This window comes from Mastigoproctus giganteus, chromosome 5 (assembly GCF_048544385.1).
Source record: "Mastigoproctus giganteus isolate SK-2022 chromosome 5, ASM4854438v1, whole genome shotgun sequence".
Taxonomy (NCBI): Eukaryota; Metazoa; Arthropoda; class Arachnida; order Uropygi; family Thelyphonidae; genus Mastigoproctus; species Mastigoproctus giganteus.
Window position 1 is genome coordinate 120,727,393 of NC_143579.1, and position 20,324 is coordinate 120,747,716.

Below are 20,324 nucleotides of genomic sequence, written 5' to 3' on the forward strand. Positions count from 1 at the left end.
GGGAAAATGAAATAGCCTTGTACCAGATTCGTAAAGTACTGAATGTGAAAGTTTTGGTGGACTTGACAAATCTCTTGTTACCTCTGCTGTAGACATGATGATCATATTTGGGGGGGGGGGGGCAGCATAGATTAAATTAAAATGTTTCCACCTTCTCAGAGAACAAGATTTTGATTATGAAAGCATCACTGAAAATATACCAAATAAATTTTCAAAACTTTCAAGTAAGACGAGTTTGAAGGTTTGTTTATTCACACAAACATCAGGTTTTCATCACTGTTCAAAAATTGTGATTCTACATTTTGGTTCTATATTTCCATTGTAGCAGTGAATTGGCTGTACTCAACACAGTGGGGACCTTATGTCACACATGAGATATTGTGGACCAGGCCACACCTGAAAATAAAAAGACGTAAAGCTCTCTACTAGAAGGTTCAAAGAAGGATGACTAGATTGGTAAGATGTGCTAATCTATGTTTATATGCAGAACAGCTTAGAGAGTGTGAAGTGCAAAGCTTGGTAACTAGATATTGGAGTGGATGGGGGACCTAATAGAGATATATAAGTTCTTAAAAGGAATCACTAAATGAAACAAGGCAGATATTTTTTCAATGATAGGGAAACAAGAACCAGGGGACACAAACCTAAAATGTTAGGGATAACAGAAGGCTAGATCTTATGAAGTGTACTTTTGGACAGGTGTTTATTGCCTGCCAAGGTGGCTGAAGCAGAGATTTTAGTAATGTTCAAAGCAAAATTGGGTTTTCAGTTTTTGACACAAGAGAAAGTATGAATTACTGGAGAATTTGATTGGTGGGGAGATATAGAAGAGTCTGCAATCTGAGGAATCTCCATAAACATTCACTTTTGCATTAATGTTCTATTTTCTACACTTTTGAGCTTTTGTTCATTTTATTATAAAAAAAATTTACAAAATAAGGAAAAATGTGCATTCCTTTTATCCACTTTGTGGAAAATCTTTGTGTTACAAAGAAATGGATACTAGCTTTGATACTAGCATAGCAATTTAGAGATGGTAACAGATTAGAGAAGAAACTCCATTCTATACATTTTCAGTTTGCAGGCCTGTGCTGGCTATAGGTAGATAGAGATAGTATCTGATTGCAGTTAGTAGGCATATTCTAGAAACATTTTCACAATTATAGGAGTCAAAATGATTATTTTCATCAAAGGATTAGTATTGATAATCCTGTAATTATTGCTGCACTATACAAAAATATTTCAATGTGTATTTCAATGAATATATATAATAGAGAAGAGTGAGAATGAAAGAGGGAAATATTTTGTGCTACAAAATAATTATTTCAAGTTTCTGAATAAAGTGTATATAAATTTGACTGTAATCAGAATTCATTGCAACAAAATGAGTTATTGCCTACCTGTTAACATAATTGTGGTTATATATGTTACCTTCCACAAAGTTATAGCCTAATATAATTAGTTGACTTTGCCATTATGTAGCTACTCCGATATTGCCAAAATATTAAGTTTTATTTATTAAAATTATTTATTGTAGCCACTCAACAGCACAACTGTAGATTACAATTAAACAAATAACCATATTTCTATATATATAACCTGTTGTTTTGGGTCTTTGGCAACAGTTTGCAAGAGCTGTATAGTGAAATATTTGCAGACTAGTAAGCACTGTCCAATGTGTAATGTGAAAGTTCATGAGACTCAGCCTCTGCTTAATCTGAAGCCAGACAGAACCCTCCAAGATATAGTGTACAAAGTTGTTCCTTCCTTATGGGAAAGTAAGTGAAATAAATATTTTTTAGTTGTTTAATTAAACAAAATAGCATAAATTGGATAAATTGCATATAATTATCAGGAATTCAACTTAAGGTGCACATCTGTTTTGCTAAATTCATAATTATCATCTTGAAATATAAGGAACATTTGTATTTGGCATCTCTAACCCAGTCTTTGCTTACTTATAATTAGTTATTTCAAAAAGCTTGCTTTTAATAAACAGCATTTTCTCAATCATGTTACAGTATAAGAAAGTTCATGAATAGGAAATTCTGCAGATCACTGAAGATTCTAAGCCCTTTCTAGTATACCAAATGTGATATGTCATGTGGTTTTTCTTTAATCTAAAATCAGTGTTTCATAGCTATGGCTCCATAAGCTTTAGATAAGCAGTCTGTGTAATTAGGGCATGTTCTTTTCCAGTAATGTTATCAGGAGAGACTTTCTACAGGAAACAGTTAACTAGAAAGGGTGCAAGGATATTTGCTGATGCTATTAAGGCAGAGTTAGGTGGGTTGGAAAACTGATAACCTGAGATGACAAACAGACTAATTGAATAATAATAGCTGCAGGCAGAAGTGAAAGTGATCCTTGTACTGCTTCTATTAGAACATGCAGCAGCATGGAAAGCAAGGTGCTCCTCAGGGATTTCAAGATCTGCTGAGGTCATCATAGAACTAGAAAATATATGGGCTGTGTTAGGGTTATTAAGAGTAAAAACAGTCACAGATATACTTAGGTGTACACTAATTCGAGGAAATCCTCAACTCCTTGTTTTGCAGGCTACTGCTGCATGTTTTAATAGAAGTAGTGCAAGAATCTCTTTCACCTCTACTTGTTTTGCAGGCTACTGCTGCATGTTTTAATAGAAGTAGTGCAAGAATCTCTTTCACCTCTAACCTAAAATCTATGGCAGTGGATCCAATTGACAGGGGTGACTGACTAAATGCATGGGATGCATATGAATTATCAGGTGATATAGATGCACGTACAGTACATAAAAATTAGTCTGCAATCAAGTCAGTCACAAAGGAGATTAGGCAAGTTAAAGACAGATTAAGAGAAGTCTGACAGGAAATGCAAAAAAAAAAAATAAATAAATAAATAAATAATCAGCAAAGACTTCTTTACTTATGTAGAAGGAAGGGGTTGAATCACACCAGTCCACTAGATATGGATTAACTGTTGATGATCCTGCTCAGGTTTCAGACAACCTGAATAGGTTTTTTTCACCAAAATTCACACATGAATTTTTTAGGATGGTGCCAGAAGTGAGTCAGATTCTGGTTGGGAGCTAAATGATTTTGTGATAACTGAGGGGAAAGCAGAGGAGAAATTGCCGAAGCTAAATTAAGAAAAAAAAAAAAAAAAAAAAGCATGTGGGTCAACTGGATCTATCCAGTTATGTTAAAAGCAGCAAAAAAGGTAAGCCGACTTTAGCCATGATTGTGAGAGCATCCATGGATTCATGTTAAGTCCCCATGGACTGGAGATCTGCAAATGTATCCCCAATCCCCAAAGGGAGATCAAAGGCAGACATGAGGAAGTAAGCAAAGCCTTAGCCATAATTATGAGAGCTTCCTTGGACTCAGGGGAGGACCCCATGGATTGGAGGTTTGCAAATGTATCACCAATTCACAAAGGGAGTTCAAAAGATGACACACGTAACTATAGACCTGTTAATTTAACTTGTGTTCCGGGGAAAATAATGGAATCACTATTTAAAGAAGCATTGCAGGATCATCTAGACAAGACTGCAATAATAGTTAAGACACAGCATGGGTTTATTAAAGGGAGGTCTTGTCAGACTAATTTGATTGGATACTATGATGTGGTCACAAAGGAACTGAATGCCAAAAATAATTTGGATATCATATACTTGGATTTCAGGAAAGCTTTTGATACTGTTGCACATGGAAGACTGTGGTACAAATTGGAGAGGTATGGCATTAAGGGTAAGTTGCTACAATGGATAAAGGGATGGTTGAGTGGGAGACGACAGAGGCCAGGTGGGAAGGAGCAGCAGTGCGTAGCACATGATTCTTGATTAAACCGGGGTTCGAGCCCGTCCAAATACAGAGGATGCGGAAAGGTCAGGGAATGACCACAGCATATTCCCGGAGCAATATGGCCTTTAGTTGCTAATGCTCCTTAAAAAAAAAAAAAAAAAAAAACCCAAACTAAAACCAGACGACAGAGAGTGGTAATCAAAGTGGTAATAAAAAAAGAAGTGACACTGCTCTTCGTGGACAAATGTTATTAGTGGAGTTCCCCAGGGTTCGGTGTTGGGCCCATCGTTGTTTTGTTTATTTATCAATGATATTGATGAAGGTATATCAGGTTTAATGTCCAAGTTTACAGATGATACAAAGGTTGGCAGGGGTGTTAACGACAGTAAAGACAGGGTGCTACTCCAACTGGATCTAGGGCAAATGGGCTGAGAAGTGGCAACTGAAATTTAACATTGACAAATGCAAAGTACTGCATATGGGTAGCAATAACTGAAGAGAAATGTACCAACTGTGTGATACTACACTCAGTGAAGTGGAAAGGGAAAAAGACCTGGGGGGTAATTGTGCAGTCAAATATGGAGTTTGCTGAACAGTGCAGACAGGTTGCCAGGGCAGGTCATGTAGTCTTGTCAGTGATAAATAGGAATTTTACTAGCAGGGACAGAGAGGTAATTATCTTGTTATGCAAGGCAATGGTCAGGCCCCACCTAGGGTACTGTGTACAGGTCTGGAGGCCTCATTTTAGGAAGGATGTAGAATTGCTGGAATGAGTACAAAGAAGGGCAACAAGATTGGTGAGGGGAACAAATTGGTGCTCTTACCAAGACAGGCTTAAATTCTGCAAATTTCAGTGCCTGGAGAGTAGGCACCTGCGAGGTGATCTGATTGAGGTGTATAAGGCCTTGAGTGGGTTGAGCATGCTGAATGCTGATGGGATTCTTCCTCTTTCTCAGATTAAGAATCCGAGGAGGCACAGTTTCAAATCGAGGACAGTTGTAGAATAGATGTGCGGAAATTTGCCTTTAGCCAACGGGTAGTTTATTGGTGGAACAGACTTCCATCTTTTGTTGTGAAAGTTGATAGCCTAAATAAATTTAAGGCTGAGCTGGACAGGCATTTGGATCGAATGGAGGGATGAAATGGGAGTGTTTTTTTGTTGGCTGATGCTGCATAAGCTTGCTTTCTTGCTTTCGTATGCCTCTACTAATGCTAATGAGTAATTGCAGACCTGTTAGCTTAACTTCTGTTCCAGAAGAAAATAGTAGATTTGCTGGTTAAAGAAGTACAAGTAATACATGATCATCTAGACAGGAATGCAGTTATACTGCAGTCACAGCATGAATTTGTTAAAGTGCAATTTTGTCTGATTGGATACTATTACAGTAACAAAGTAACTTGATACAAAAATTATTTTGACATCATACAAGGTGTGTTTGAAAAGTTTTAGGACTACACTCATAAAAAACCAAAATCTCGAGAAAATTTATTACCATTTAATCTTTAAAGTACAGTGAATTCCGTTTATTTGGGGCAAATCTTAAAAAACAGAACCCAATCGAGAAAATAGCCAGGGTTTACTTTGCTTAATTGGGACAACATGCTGTTTAATCGGGGCAGGAGACCGTAGCACTGGAGATTACCCTACGATTGTCTGCGACCGTACCATATGGTTCAGTTGAATTTCTGGAGGTCACTACCATAAAACAATTAGCAGTCACCTGTTTATTGGGCTTTTCTGTTAGTGAAATTTATCACAGATGGATAGTAAACTCGATCTTACTGAATTTGTGGTAATACTGCAGCTGAAATTCTGTGGGTTATTATGGTGAAATGTGTTTACACTAACATGGAATCTTCAATCATATAAAAGAATTAATTTTCAGAATCTTCTCTTCATTCCTATTTTTAAAGTTTTGTAACTTGTTACTCCGTTCTGACTTGCGCATATCTTACGCATATTGTGTTGCTTGCAATTTGTGTGTGTGCCGAGTTCTTTGTTATTGATTGCTTATCTTTTTTACTGTTTTAAATTTTAACACAAATGTCAGTAAACAGAAATGTCAACTGGTTAGTATGTACATATAACAGTACGTATTAATTATTCCAATTATCACGCATATTCTTCCAATTTTCATGTATCATTTAATTTTTTAATTGGTAAGGTAATAAAGAATAAATTTGTGCTTAATATATCTTTACTTTTATAGCCTGTGGATAATATTCCTTCTATTTTCGCTAATTAGAATCACTGAATAGAATTAAAATTCAATTGACAAACGTGATCACAATGATGAGGGAGTGAAACATGGTTCCACAAAATCAGTTCTACAAAGACATTGAGAAGTATGACCATGCAATGAGGTGCTAGTTAGGAGGGATGTACAGTCGATCCCGGTTATTTGGGACACATCGGGACTAGTGCATATTGGCCTGATTAAGACGCTGCCCCAATTATCCGAAGTTTCACATAAATAGTTAAAAATACAATGAACCCCCGCTTTACAATTTGTTCACTGTACAATCAAATCACGTTACGATGGGCTCACCATAGTAAAGTACTGTTCACTACACTATGTGTAGTGAACAGTGCCATAGCGAAAAATGTTGTACAGTCTGTCATGTTTACAAGCTGTACTTGCCATTGCAGCTGTTTCAGTTTCACTTTTTCCGGATTTAAAAGAAGAAAAAAATTATTGCCACTCTTTGCTCATTCCCTGAATCCATGACAATGTGATTTTACTGTACCAACTTAAACATGACTTTCCAGTAGAATACCTTTGTGCACACTGATGAAACTTGGCACAGAGCCTGTTCAGATTTAATATTGAATAGTTTCAACAGTGGCCAATGTTGGTAGTATTGTTTTAAAAAAAATCTGTTCTAAAACTTTTCGGACACACCTTATATACTAAGATTTCAGTAAAGCTTTGGATACTGTTGCACATAAAAGATTGCTATATAAATTGGAGCAGTGTGACATTAAGGGAAAGTTGCTGCTATAGCTAAAGGGATAGTTGGGTGAGAGAAGACTGAGTGGTTATCAGTAGACACTGCTCTTCTTTGATTAATGTTATTAGCCAAGTCCTCAGGTTCAGCCCTGAGCCCATTGTTAATTTCTATATTTATTAATGATATTGATGAAAGCATATCAGGCTGAATATCTGTTTGCAGATGATAAGAAGGTTGGCAGGATAGTTAACACAGTAATCAGGGAATTCAACAAGATCTAAAAAAATTGGCAAATGGGCTGAGGAGTGACATTTGAAGTTTAATATTGACAAATGCAAGGTACTTCATATGGGAAGCCGTAATCCCAGATCAATGCCAGCTGTGTGGTACCATATTCAGAGCAGTGGAAAATGACGACTACTCTGAATTTGATACCACACATTTAGAGCAGGGGTAATTTTCCACTTACATGCTTGAATGAAAAAGACCTGGAGGGGGGGGAGTAATTGTGAAGTCAGTTATGAAGCTCTCTGAGCAATGCAAACAGGCGGCCGGAAGAGCTCATGGAGTTTTTGTCAATGATATGCAGGAATTTCGCCAACAGAGATAAGGGGACAATAATCCCATTGTATAAGACAGTGGTTAGGCCACACCCTGCATTTGAATTGAGGTCTGGAAGCCTTATTTTAGGAAGGATGTGGATCTGTTGGAATTGGTGCAGTGAAGAGCAACAGGATTTGTGAAAGAGACAAAAGATTCTCTTACCATGAAAGGCTTTAATTTTGCAAATTGTGCCAACTGGAGCCTAGGCACCTGTGAGGAGATCCGATTGAGGTGTTTAGGGTCTTCAATGGATCGAGTAAGCCCAGTGCAGATGGAATCTCTTGCCCTGAATATATACATGAAGGACATAAATTAAAATCGAAGAAGGATAGTTTCAGGTTAGATAACTTTGCCTTCAGCTGAGGGTAGTTGATTGTTGGAACAAAATCCCATCTGGGTAGGTAGTTTGAATAAATTCAAGGAAGAACTAGATAAACCATTAGATTAATGGACAGGTGAAATGGGAGGTGTTGGCTTTATGCTGTATATGCTTGCTATTCTTACATCAGTTGTCACTACTACTACTGATAATAATGGTTAGTCATAGAGTTGAAATTTTGCAGCGATGTTGTACAGATAGGTGATGGAGGTGAAAGTTTTTTGCTAAGGAGGTGGGGAGATGAATAAGAATTGGACAATGGTTGAATTGCTCTGTTCATTTAGGTTCCTTTTATGTAACATGATTACACAAAAATTTGTGCTCAATATGGATCCCTCACCTTTGAAAATATGTGAAATTCCACAAAAAGTCCAGTGGTGGGCCAAGTTGCATGATATTAATATTATTAGTGACATATGGTGTAAGAAACTAAGATTATGAAGCATCAGCCAAAAAAAGCCTTCCCCATCACTTGTCAAATCTCCTCAGATAGTATGTCTAGTTCTTCCTTGAATTTATTCAAACTTCCCACCACCATGACAACAGATGGAAGTTTGTTCCAATGATCAACTACCTGCTGGCTGAAGGATATCATCTGAACGTCTGTCCTGTAACCATCCTTCATCAGTTTGAATTTATTTCCCCTCAAGTATATAGTTTGAGCAAGAGGAAGAATGCCATCAGCATTGAGCTTGTTCATCAATCCATTCACGGTTCTAAATACCTCAGTCAGATCATCTTGCAGGTGTCTAGTCTCCAAGCGCTGCAATTTGCAAGACTCAAGCTTTTCTTGGTAAGTCCACCATTTAATTCCCTTCACCAATCTCCTTTGCCCTTCTCTGCACATATTCAGCAAATCTACATTGTTCCTAGAATGAGGCCTCCAGCCCTGTATGCAGTACTGAAGATGCAGACTAATCATTGCCTTGTAGAATGGGATAATCACCCCCTTTTCCTTCCTACAAAATTCCTGTATATCATTGACAAAACCCTATGAACTGCCCTGGCAGCCTGACTGCACAATTACCTCCAGGTCCTTTTTGTTTCCTACTTCCCCGAGTGTAGTACCACACAGTTGCTATGTTACTGTGGGATTACTGCTACACACATGCAGTACCTTGCATTTGTCAATGTTGAACTTCAGCTGGTATTTTTCTGGCTAATTTTTCTAGATCTTGTAGTAGCATACCTTGATTACTGTCATTAACCACCCTGCCAACTTTTGTATCATCTGCAAACTTAGACGTAAATCCTGATATACCTTCATTAATAAATAATGATGGGCCTGGCATTGAAGTCTGGGGTACTTCACCAATAACATTAATCTATGAAGAGCAGTGTCAAAACTCTACTTTGGTCCTCTGGGTAAATTTTTACCCCTCATCACATTACAATTCAATTACGCTAAAAAGTGCAGGACCAAAGTAGGGTATAACCATTCGGTTTTCTCCCACTCAACCATCTCAGTCAACTCAGTATTCCACAGAAACATGGAAACACTGTAAATAATACAGCAAAGGTTAAAGTGGATATTATAAATAAAAAGGGGAAAGCAGTAGAAGTGGACAGGTGAAGCGACACAACTATAAATTTAAAATGTAAAATAATGGGATCAATGTAGCCAAGAATTGAATATGCCAGTTAAATAAAAATTTAGTCTACTACTGATGACACTAGCTATGAAATAAATCTTGAAATATTGCTTAATAGTAATCCAGTGGTACAAAACTCCCTTTTATTTATAATTTATGCTGTATTATTTCTATTCGCTTTCCATCCATTATTATACATTATTATTCCATCCATTATTATTGGACATATAGTGATATTTTACTTATTTTCAAATAAAGCAGTCTCTTTGGTGGCAGTTTTAAATGAAGTCTTTTCTAGAATTATAGTAGTTGTAGTTTACTTCACTGCTCCATTTTCACATTATGACTGGTTTTGTTCCTTGTTTTAAGTTATATCACATTTTTTATTTTTATATTCTAATGATGTTTGTCCCTGTTGCTCTGTGTGAGCCAGGGTTACTTGAGTATTGCCATTTTACTACAGTTTTCTAATTTATGCATTTTCATATATTCCATTATTTAACTTTTGTGCAAGGTGTGAGCAAAAATTATGGAAACTGAAATAATTTTGGGAATTGGAGCATAACTACTGTTCATATGGATCCCTACGAAGTGGTCTCCTTGACATGTATATACTGATTCTAATGTTTCTGAACCTTTTGGAAGCATTCCTGATAGGCTTCTTTTTGAATTGCTGATAGTTCCTGAGGTGTGTTCTGAATAATTTCCTTAGTCATTGCAGATCTGTGATCTTTCAAGGGGGCTTTAAACATGTAACAAAAAAAAAAACCATAGTTAGCTAAATTCTTTAGTGGGGAGCACTGAGCATGTAGGCTTGTTATCACGAAGCAGTTGTAGATTCCCTGAACCTCACTTTTCTGACCATTTTCTCTAGACATCATATTCTTGATTTGCTGTTTCGTTGTGTGGGACAATTCATAACAAATTCCTGTGTGTCAAAAAAATACAATTAGTGTGATCTTCATATGTGATCAAGATTGTCTTGCTTTTTTGTGCCTTGGAGGAGACTATATCTGCCATTGGATAGATTGTGCCTTTTGTTTCCAGGTCATTACCATACAACCACGATTTGTCACCAGTAACAGTGAAAAAAAACAGTGTGGTCAGCAACGGCACACTGACAAAGATCCGCACATGCAAGGACTCGCCACTCTATGATCAGCATTGAGGTTGAGGCACAAATTTGGCTGAAAATGAAAATCTTATGTTAATATACAGATGTGTCAATCACCTCTTGATCATACCAAGAATACAAGTGATTGAATCATTGATTTTTGAAGTTGAAGTGTGACCAGTGGGAGGATCATCTTCTATGGACAAGCAGTCTTTCTTTCTTTTTTTAAATTTTGATGACTGCCGAAAAATTATATTATATAACCTCTTTTTTACATAATTTAGCAGCTTGTAATAATGAAGACTTATTTCTTTCATACATATGTATGTATATATATATTTGGTAATATCTGTTCATGTGTGTATTTCTCAATTAATACTGCATAGGAATTGTGTGGAATTCACTATTGCTGCCAGACAAAGCCTTTTTTTTTTTTAAAAAGCTTATATTGAAATTGCCACAAAAAAAAAAAAATGGAGAGAAACAAGTATGGTTTTTTATAGTAGGAATAACAAAAGACCATGTCATAAGGTATAATTATGCTTGCTGTAAGGTATTTAAAGAAGAGTTTGTTCTTGAAAAGTATGTGACACACAAAAATAAAGATTGTAGTATAATAGTAAAACTGATGAGTGTAAATTATAATCCTTTAGAATTGCACAAAAGTAATAACTACCAGCCACATCATGAAATTCCAGGTTCAAAGGAAACAGATTATAATTAATAATTATTAATAATACACGAAGCATGAATCACACATTCCTGCCAAGAGAAATTAAGCAGGATGTGGAAGTTGCAAGATTAATATTTATCTTTGTGTGAAAGCAATGTATAGAAGGTAAACTATCAAATTTAGAACTTGGTATATGACCAAAAGTTTCTGATGTTTTTAAAATGGATAACACATAATCAGTGGTACCATTAGGGAACTGACCTTTCAGAATAAATGGTATTTAAGAATTTTAAAAATATATCGTTAAGCTGTAATATTCAGGTTAATAGCTAAAGGTTGGTGGCCACATCAAAATTTTATAGTTGTAATGAGTTAGTGATACATGAAAATTCAAAACAGGAGTTTTGGCATGGGGTAGAAGATCCACCCCTATTATAAAATGCTCATAGTTCAGCCAGTTACAGATATTTCTCATTATTTTTTGAGGGCAGTTGCAACTTTTTTTCTCTAACTTCAAAATATTACAGTCATGATGGCAGACTGCCGTTGGCTCTCCAGTGAAAACATTCAGGAAGGCTGCTTCTCCAAGACTTCCACATATGGCTGTTTCAGGTGTATAAAAATTTTTTCTCATGACCAAAAAACATCCCACCATCCTAGTTTCATCATATTCTACCCAGGTATTCTGGCTCTCAGTCCTTTCTACATTTGTGTTGCTGATAACAGCACAAGTGTGGAAAGGACTTCCAATATCATTCATCAATTAAAGCTTAAATACTTCCTTGAAGTGGGACAAACAGTTTTCACATAAATTATCAAGGACACAGTATGAATGACATGGATTCTGAAAAAAATGTGCAATCACCATCTAGGATTGAACTATGAGAACTGGGGTAGAGTCAGTAAGAACTGAAGCTCTCCTGTAATTTAATGTACAGTAGTTCCATTAGTCAAAAGTAATATGTGGTCAGCGGACATAAATAGAATTTTGAAATAATTTTTTAAGCAAGTTCTCAGAAACAAGAAGTTTGCAGAAATTTGTATGATAATCTATGATGAAGATAATGTCAAGTTTGAAATAACAATATGGAGTGCTGCCTAAACTCAGGCACAGCTGAGTGGCTAGTCTCAAACTGACTTTACATGGTTATATATATGATTCATAAGGATGTAACGAGTTGAGTCTTGTATACTAGAATTACAGTCTGAGCATTCAGTGTGATAAACTACACTATACTTGCTTAACATAACATCTAATCAATAAATCAGAGGGTACAAAACTTCCCTAATCTTAATATTGATTAGTTATGTAAAGGCAACATCAGTATTATTAAAAACGAATTTAACATATTACACCATGTGAGTATGGACGTTAAATACATTTTTTTTTTTGGCTGATGGATTTCTTTCCTTGGAAGTGGATAGATATTTATTAAACATGTTATCCTTAAGACGTTAGATAAATATCTGAAATTGCAAGTATCCATTATTGATTCATGAATGATATATTGTTTTATGACCATTATGTGAGTGCCATAATTATTGTCACTACCACAGACACTTATCAGGTTTAGGGTGACTTTAATAATATCCACTCATGTTTTAAATACACATTAGAAATTGAATCATAGGAATCCCTGAACTTAAATCTCACTGTTATGAGAAACAGAATTTCTTGCACACTAAAATGTTCCATAAAAAGATGAATTTATGGTTATATTTTCATTGTGATAGTTTCCATCTTATCACACAGAAAAAAGTCTGTTTTATACAATCAGTTAATTAATACAGTAAAATTGAACACAACACAGGAAGACAGAAATGAAGAAATTTATAACTCTGTACAGAGATTTCTACATTGTGTTACCTTACTCATTTATAAATTCTGTTAAAGAATAATATATTAAAGAAACAACTCTGATGTAACTTTTAAACACCTATGATATCCCAGTTTTAGTCAGACAAGTAGTTTTACTTGTCTGACTAAATTGATATAAAAAAATGTGTCTCTTATGAGACATTTTCTCATATCAATTCAGTATTAGCACCCTTTCTTCTTTCAAGTACCTTATTTAAGTGGTAGATGACTGATCAACCAGTGCAGTACCATCACTTCTGTTTAGTCTTAAGAGCAACCCCACCACCACCCACATCTCTCTTCCATCATGCAATATGGAAGTATGAAATGACAAAAAACAATTCAGCTCCATGTTTTTTTTCCCCCACTGTTTTGATTGATATGCCATAGTATTTCCATAATATGCTACTTTATTTATTAATAAGCATTAAATATAATTAAAATGATGCTATTAATCAAGTATTTTTGAAATGACTAGAAAAGTAAACTTTTATTCCATATATGAATTTTATTTGATCAAAAGATTAAATAAAATTCAGTGGAAATAAAATGAGTATTCAATTCAATAAAAAAAGACTCTAAAACCTCTAGAGACTATTTTGTGCTGAGTGTTACTAAGTGTAGTCACCCTGGAATTATAGTAGAAATGCATTATCTAAAATTTTGATTATTAAAATTTTATTTTTGACCCTAATTTTACTCCAAGAAATTGGCATATTCAGTATTAACTGTAAGAAACAAACAATCATGGAAATCTAAAAATCACAATTCCTTTTATATAAGGCATTATGAATGACACAAAGACAAGTAGTTTAACCCACAACTTCTGTACAATATCAATCATATGACTACAAATTTGCCATTACATAAATTATTGCAAATAAATATTATGCATGCATCTTGTTTATTTTTTTGCAGGATTTTTATGCATTGTATAAAAAATCTGCAAAAAAGTGTGGTAGGGGCTGTTATAGAGGTGATATGGATAAATCTGCCCAGCCTGCTTGACTTTTTTTTTTACAACTCATCAAACTTAAGTTTTTTTTTTATATGTTCTTTAGTTATTTGAGTTTTCCGTAGTTCTTTGGTTATTTGTATAGTCCCTCAATTTCTCTTGCCATAAATAATCGTTGTTTTAATTTTTAATAGTTCTGTGAACTATTTAATAATAAATAATAAGAAGAAAATTTTAATAGCCAATGCACAAAACTAGAGACAAAGCAAGAAGTCTGAACTCTGCAATAGCTGTAGATTATTTTCATAACAAGGATTAAGAATTTTTTGACAGATGAGGAAATATTCGTCATTAAATACTAATCTGAATTAGAAATTTAAAATGAAGAAGGTATGTTATGATAAATACATGCCACAAAAACCAGCCAGTGACGCATTTAATGGCCTTCTGATTTCATTAAGTTTTAGCAAGTATGGTTTGAAGACAGAATTTAAAATAAAGGTAAAATGAAATTAGGATTTCATTTTACCTCCACTTTAAATTCTGTCTTCAAAGTGATGGGTACCATAAATTTTTATAAGCTCTTGCTAAAACTTAATGATGAAAACAATTGGTACTATAAGTCCTTTCTATAAATAATTGTATTACTTGATTGCTACAAGATGAGCCAGATCACACGAAGAACTGACTAAGAACAAATTGACATGTTTGACAAAAATACAGAATCTTCCAGCAAAAGAAAGACATCCTGCAAAAAAAATTATGCAGTTATTTTAAAGCTCTATAAGCATGTGCTTATAGAGCTATAAAATAATTGTATACATAATAAAAAAAATTGTACAAAAAATGAGGCAATTATTTTAAAGTCCTATAAATAAGAATGTGCAGTACATAATGTACAAATAATAAATCAGATTAATGCAATTTTCTTTCATTCCTGCTTCCCTTTTATACTGTATTTTTCCTGCTTCCCTTTTATACTGTAGATAGAATATTTAAAGTTGATTATCCAAAATTTACTCTGTCCCCAGTTGTTGGATAACCAGGATTCTAATGTAAATATATTTTCTTGCAAATTTTACATATTTGAAATGGAGAAGATATGTTTGTTAGTCCATCTGAGGTGGCTCATCTTATTGACTCTGTTCAGTGTGGTTATTGAATCTCAGCTGCAAGTCAGGGATACTCTAAGTTTGGCTGTTGACCATTGGTATCAGGGCCTGCTGTAATGATGGTTATATTTCTTGTTGAAGCCAGTCATTGAGCAAGAATGTCAACAGTTCAGACTTCTATGGATTAAGCAGTATTTCAAGTACATTCAATTTCAAGTCATTTCAAGTACCATGCCAAGTCACTGATTTCGTTAAGTATAGCTCTCAGAATGACTGGGTTCACGAAATAGAATACAAGAATGTCACTGTATTTAGCAGTCAGCTTATAATGAAAAATAAAAAATCTAACCACGAGCTTGAATCTTGTTCAAGTGGTCAGATCTTGTACAAAAGTAGCTTTGCTTTTGACCACTCTGCTGTGGTGACCTACAATATAATGCACAGCAAGAAGTATTTGGTGTCTCACAGAGCTGAAACGAATTAGAGCGTGTGATATCAAGGCCTTTGAACAAAAAAAGCTAAGAAACAACTGGCATGTATCATTGTAGTTAATATGTTAAAGTGTATTTTATTTGTATGTGTTTTGTGAAGCTAAAATTGTTAAATGTTATTTAAGTGCCCTTCAGTAAGAAAAAAAAGATATGATGTAGTAATCAAGTAAACATATGCCTAAGATTTTCTGTTACTATAAAATCTGCAAAAAGTAACATATTTGCTTTGTATTCTGTATTTTAGATGTCAGTTTCATTTGGTGGAAAATGCAATATAATAAGACTTTTGCAAACAATTAAGTATAAGAAACAGTGTTCAGTTCATAGAAAGAAATGCAAAAATAACATATTTCACATTTCTCACATGATATGGAACAAAAAAATTAAAAAAAAAAAAAAAAGTATATTTGGACAAAGAGGGAAAGAAACAGTAGTGGTGGTAGCTTTGAAAAATATGGGACTTTCCATTGCTACAGATAGCAGTAAAGTGATTCTAAAAAAGGTGGGGGAGTGAGCTTTTCATAGCATTTCTGAAAGCCATTCATTCAACCTACACACACCAAATTTTTGACCACCAAGACACTGAGTGCTGCGATAAAAGATTAGAAATCAACGAAGTCTGTACTGTTCAGAAAAACTCAGTGAGGAACACATCTGATATAGGATAAAGCAACCAAACATCTGTTCTCAACAACACATACTGTTAGGGGACATCATTTATTATTTATATTTAATTATTCATTTATTTTTTTATTATTTTTTCTTTTTTGACAACAGATTATATATAAATTTTGTTTCCTTGCATCATTATGCAATTTTAATACTATAGCTAATTAACACAGGGAACCCCCAACCAAAAATAAAGTTCCATTATCCAGTCCAAACATTTACTAGACAGGTTTCCCTAGTATATTTCTGAGTGTGTAATTATTCTCTCCAGCATGTGGAGGCCAAAACAGATCAAAGTCTAGTACTGGAGTTTATGAAACATTCACCATTAGGTTCAGATGCTTCCCTTTTATACTGTAGATAGAATATTTAAAGTTGATTATCCAAAATTTACTCTGTCCCCAATTGTTGGATAACCAGGAGTTATCCAACAACTGGGGTCAGAGTAATGCAGACCAGTCAGAGTTCACAATTCACAGCTAGGAAGCACCAGCAATCTTTTATCCTTGGACAGCATGGTGGACTATCGGAACACTGAGCCAGGAGAGACATGACCATGATGTTTTTTTTTTTTTTTTAAGCTACAGTTGAAGGCCTGAGACTGAAACATACAGCTACCATCTAAAGTCTAAAGTTTGCTAATTGTATATAGTAAATCAAAATTTGTTTCAAATTCTTTGTTGCAGGCTGATCCATGCTGTTAATATTTTTGATAAATTGTATTTTCTCTTGCAGCACAGCGTTGTTCCTCCCAGTATGTCACCTGCATGTTAATAACATGCCTTCATCGCATGCATTAGATTATTAGTTAGTTCTTTTGCTCTCTGTTATGGGATAAATGATTCTTTTATTTTCTTTTCTAAAGCCATGAAATTAGTATCTTGGATTTGTTATCTCTCATTAGTGTGTTTATTATTTTGTAGTTTTTATATATTTTTTAATTTAATTTATTTTAATACCTGTCTGTAAAAGATTTATTATGAATTATAATTTAGATCACAAATGATGTAATTTTACAATATGACATATATATTATTAATGTTTATTTATTTATTTTGTACATATATTAGATGAAATGAAAAAAAGGCAAGAGTTTGAAAAAACCCGAGGGTTATGTACATCTAATAAGGAAGGTAATTATTTATTCATATATAATAATATATGATATTATTTATAATATCATATATTATTATATAATATATGATATGATGTGATATAAAGTATAATATATGATATTATTTATAATATCATATATTATACTTTAACTACAGTGTTTTTGATATTTTAGGAAGTTTAAACAGAAATTTCAATTCTACCAGAGTTTAAACACTTCTAGAAAATACAAATGTATCTAGTCTGTTTGTATAACATTGATACAACTTTTAATCAAGATATTTCTTTTCTTTTTTATCTTAAAATATTCAATGATTTAATTCATTTTATGATCAAAATGGAAAGAACCTGATTTGAATTCAGGATATTTCCATTTTGATGACAGGAGGAAATTATTAAATCCATTTCTAGTGAGCTTTCAGTGATGGAGTTTCTGCCCCAGTTTCTCTGAGTTTCTAATTCTTTTCTGATGTGTTAGTTCAGTGGCATATTCACAGACCTTAGGATAATTGGAGTTTACGTGATACATCGATGTCATTTTAGCAGAGAATGCCTTGGTGCAAATTTAAACAGCCCATTCCAATTTAGCATACATTTTTTAATCAGAAAACTGTATGCTAAACAGAGAAAGGAGAGATTTTTTTTATTGCATTAAGGACGTACAATAACTGTTACTGTTTCACCTCTCTTTGTGCCCAGAACACATTTTAACAAATATATATTAAAAAAAAAAAAAAAAAAGTACATTTAGAAAACATATGAGGTGTTGTGTAACTCAGGCCCTGGTAGCTCCCAACTGACTCAAGGTTTTCTTTTCTTTTTTTTTTTTTTTTTTTTGTTGAAAATTTTATAATACCTCCTGAAGTGTTTCAATTTTCACATTGGTGATTAGTTGTACAGTAAACCCCCGCTATTTGCTGGGGTTATGTTCCTAAGAAATGCCGCGAATACTGAAAACGCGAATACTGAGTTATGGCCCCCATAGTAATACAGGGGTTCCGTTCCAAAGTATGAAATATATAAGAAAAACTAGTCTAAAATTTTGTCTATGTATGTATTATATGTACCTTGATAATATGACTATGTACATAGACAATACATAGTGAATTTTTTTTTTTTTTTTTTTTATGAGAACCCCAAACACAAGAGGTATTAGAACCTATAGTACTTAGTACCATGCTTGGGTTTGAGGTTAAGAAGACGAAAGAAGATATTTGTTGACATTGGACTTGAACTTCTGTAGATTGTAATTTTCAGGAAATACGTATGAAGGAAGGTTGTTCCAGAAAACGGCAGTTGAATGAATAAACGAAAAAGATGAAAAGTTGGTTCTGTGGATTTGAAGTTGGACAGTAAATGGATGTTGGCTGGTGGCGGCACGTGTTCGGACTATTTTGAAAGAGAGAGCAGGAATTATAGAAGCCAATTCAGAAGAACAGTGCCCATGGAAGTATCTGTAGAAGAGGCATGCAGCAGAAACAGTGCGTCTATGAGAAAGCGAGTGGAGAGACTCTGTTAGAGATGAATCATTAATTAACCTAACTGCCCTCTTCTGAATGGAATCAAGAAGCCGGAGAGAGGTTTTGGGGGCACCACCCCAGATATGGGAACAATATTCCATGGCAGGGCGAATTTGCGATTTATACAGAATGAGAAGCTGTTTGGAAGAAAAGTAACGCCGAGAGCGAAAGAGAAAACCAAGTTTTTTAGATGCAGAGGAAGCAATATTTGTAATGTGCTTGTGCCAAAAGAGATTAGAAGTCAGGGTAATCCCCAAAAGACATATATCATTTTGCCTAGAAATCGGAGTGTCACTAAAGATAAGAATAGGAGTAGAAGAATCCTTTTTGCGAGATATAAGACAAGACTGAGTTTTAGAAGGGTTGAAATCAACTAAGTTGTCTTTGCCCCACTGGAGAATTACCTGAAGATCGGCATTTAAGGAATTGGTAGCAGATTTTCGAGAAGTTGAAGCTGATTGAGCAGGACAAGGTTTCTCAAAATGGAAAGTTGAATGCAATGTGCTATCATCGGCAAAACTATGGATAGGATTTCCAGTCAATGGAAAAAGGTCATTGATATACAAGAGGAAAAGAGTGGGGGAAAGAACTGAACCTTGGGGGACACCGCATTAGTGGAGAAGTTAGAAGACAGAGAGCCATCTACCATCACCCTCAGTGAGCGATCAGAGAGAAAACTGGATAACCAATTACTAAAAACAGTTGGCAAACCATAAGATGGAAGCTTGTTTAGAAGACCTTTATGCCAAACACGATCAAAAGCCTTTGAGATGTCAAGAGCAACTACTTGTGTTTCACCGAACCTTTCCATTGAATTAGTCCATAAATGGGTAACATAAACCAGAATATCTCCAGTGGATCGACACTGACGGAATCCATACTGGTGATCGTTGATCAGACGGAAGGTTTCTAGGTAGTTTAAGAGTTGGCGGTTAATTGATTTCTCCATTACTTTAGAAAGAGTAGAAGTAATAGCAGTGGGACGATAATTGGATGGGAGGGATTTGTCACCCTTTTTAGGAACTGGCTGGATATGAGCAAATTTCCAAGCAGAAGGAAAAACACCTTTGGAATAAGAAAGTGAATAAAGGCGGCAAAGAATAGAAGTAAGTTCAGGAGCACAGGTTTTGAGAACAAGTGGAGAAATACCATCAGGACCTGGAGCTTTCTTAGCATCAAGATTCATCAAAATCCTTCTGATATCCTTTTGACGGAAGACCACAGGAGGCATTGAATGGAGCGTGTTGGGAATGGTGGGAGGTGTTTTACCAAGATCATTAATACATGAGCTGGAAGAAAAATGGGATGCTAGCAGTTCAGCTTTATCCTTGGCTGAAGTGACAACAGAACCATCTAGTTTGGACAGAGGTGGGAGCAGAGATGGGCAAAAGTTGCGGCCAATAGCTTTGGCAAGAGACCAGAATGCTCGGCTACCATTAGGGCAATAAGCAAGTTTTCTACTCTTAGCCTGTTCAAACTCTAGTTTGGACTGGTTAATAACTGCTTTG

At 34.8% G+C, this 20,324-nt stretch overlaps 1 protein-coding gene across 7 annotated transcripts in view; it reads left to right on the forward strand.

Annotated features, from left to right (window-relative positions):
- Positions 1-20,324, forward strand: part of LOC150085668 (polycomb group RING finger protein 1-like) — a 276,634-nt gene that overhangs the window by 68,358 nt on the left and 187,952 nt on the right. For 4 of the 7 annotated variants that reach the window (XR_016546933.1, XM_090373434.1, XM_090373432.1 and 1 more), the window contains exons 3-4: positions 1,626-1,778; positions 17,254-17,316. Coding sequence is in view for 6 of the 7 variants with exons in the window: in XM_090373434.1 (XP_090229560.1) it covers positions 1,626-1,778; positions 17,254-17,316 (216 nt within the window). In the remaining variant the exon portion in view is untranslated. The remainder of the gene's footprint in view (positions 1-1,625; positions 1,779-17,253; positions 17,317-20,324) is intronic. The other 3 variants (XM_090373436.1, XM_090373437.1, XM_090373435.1) reach the window with 2 other exon arrangements.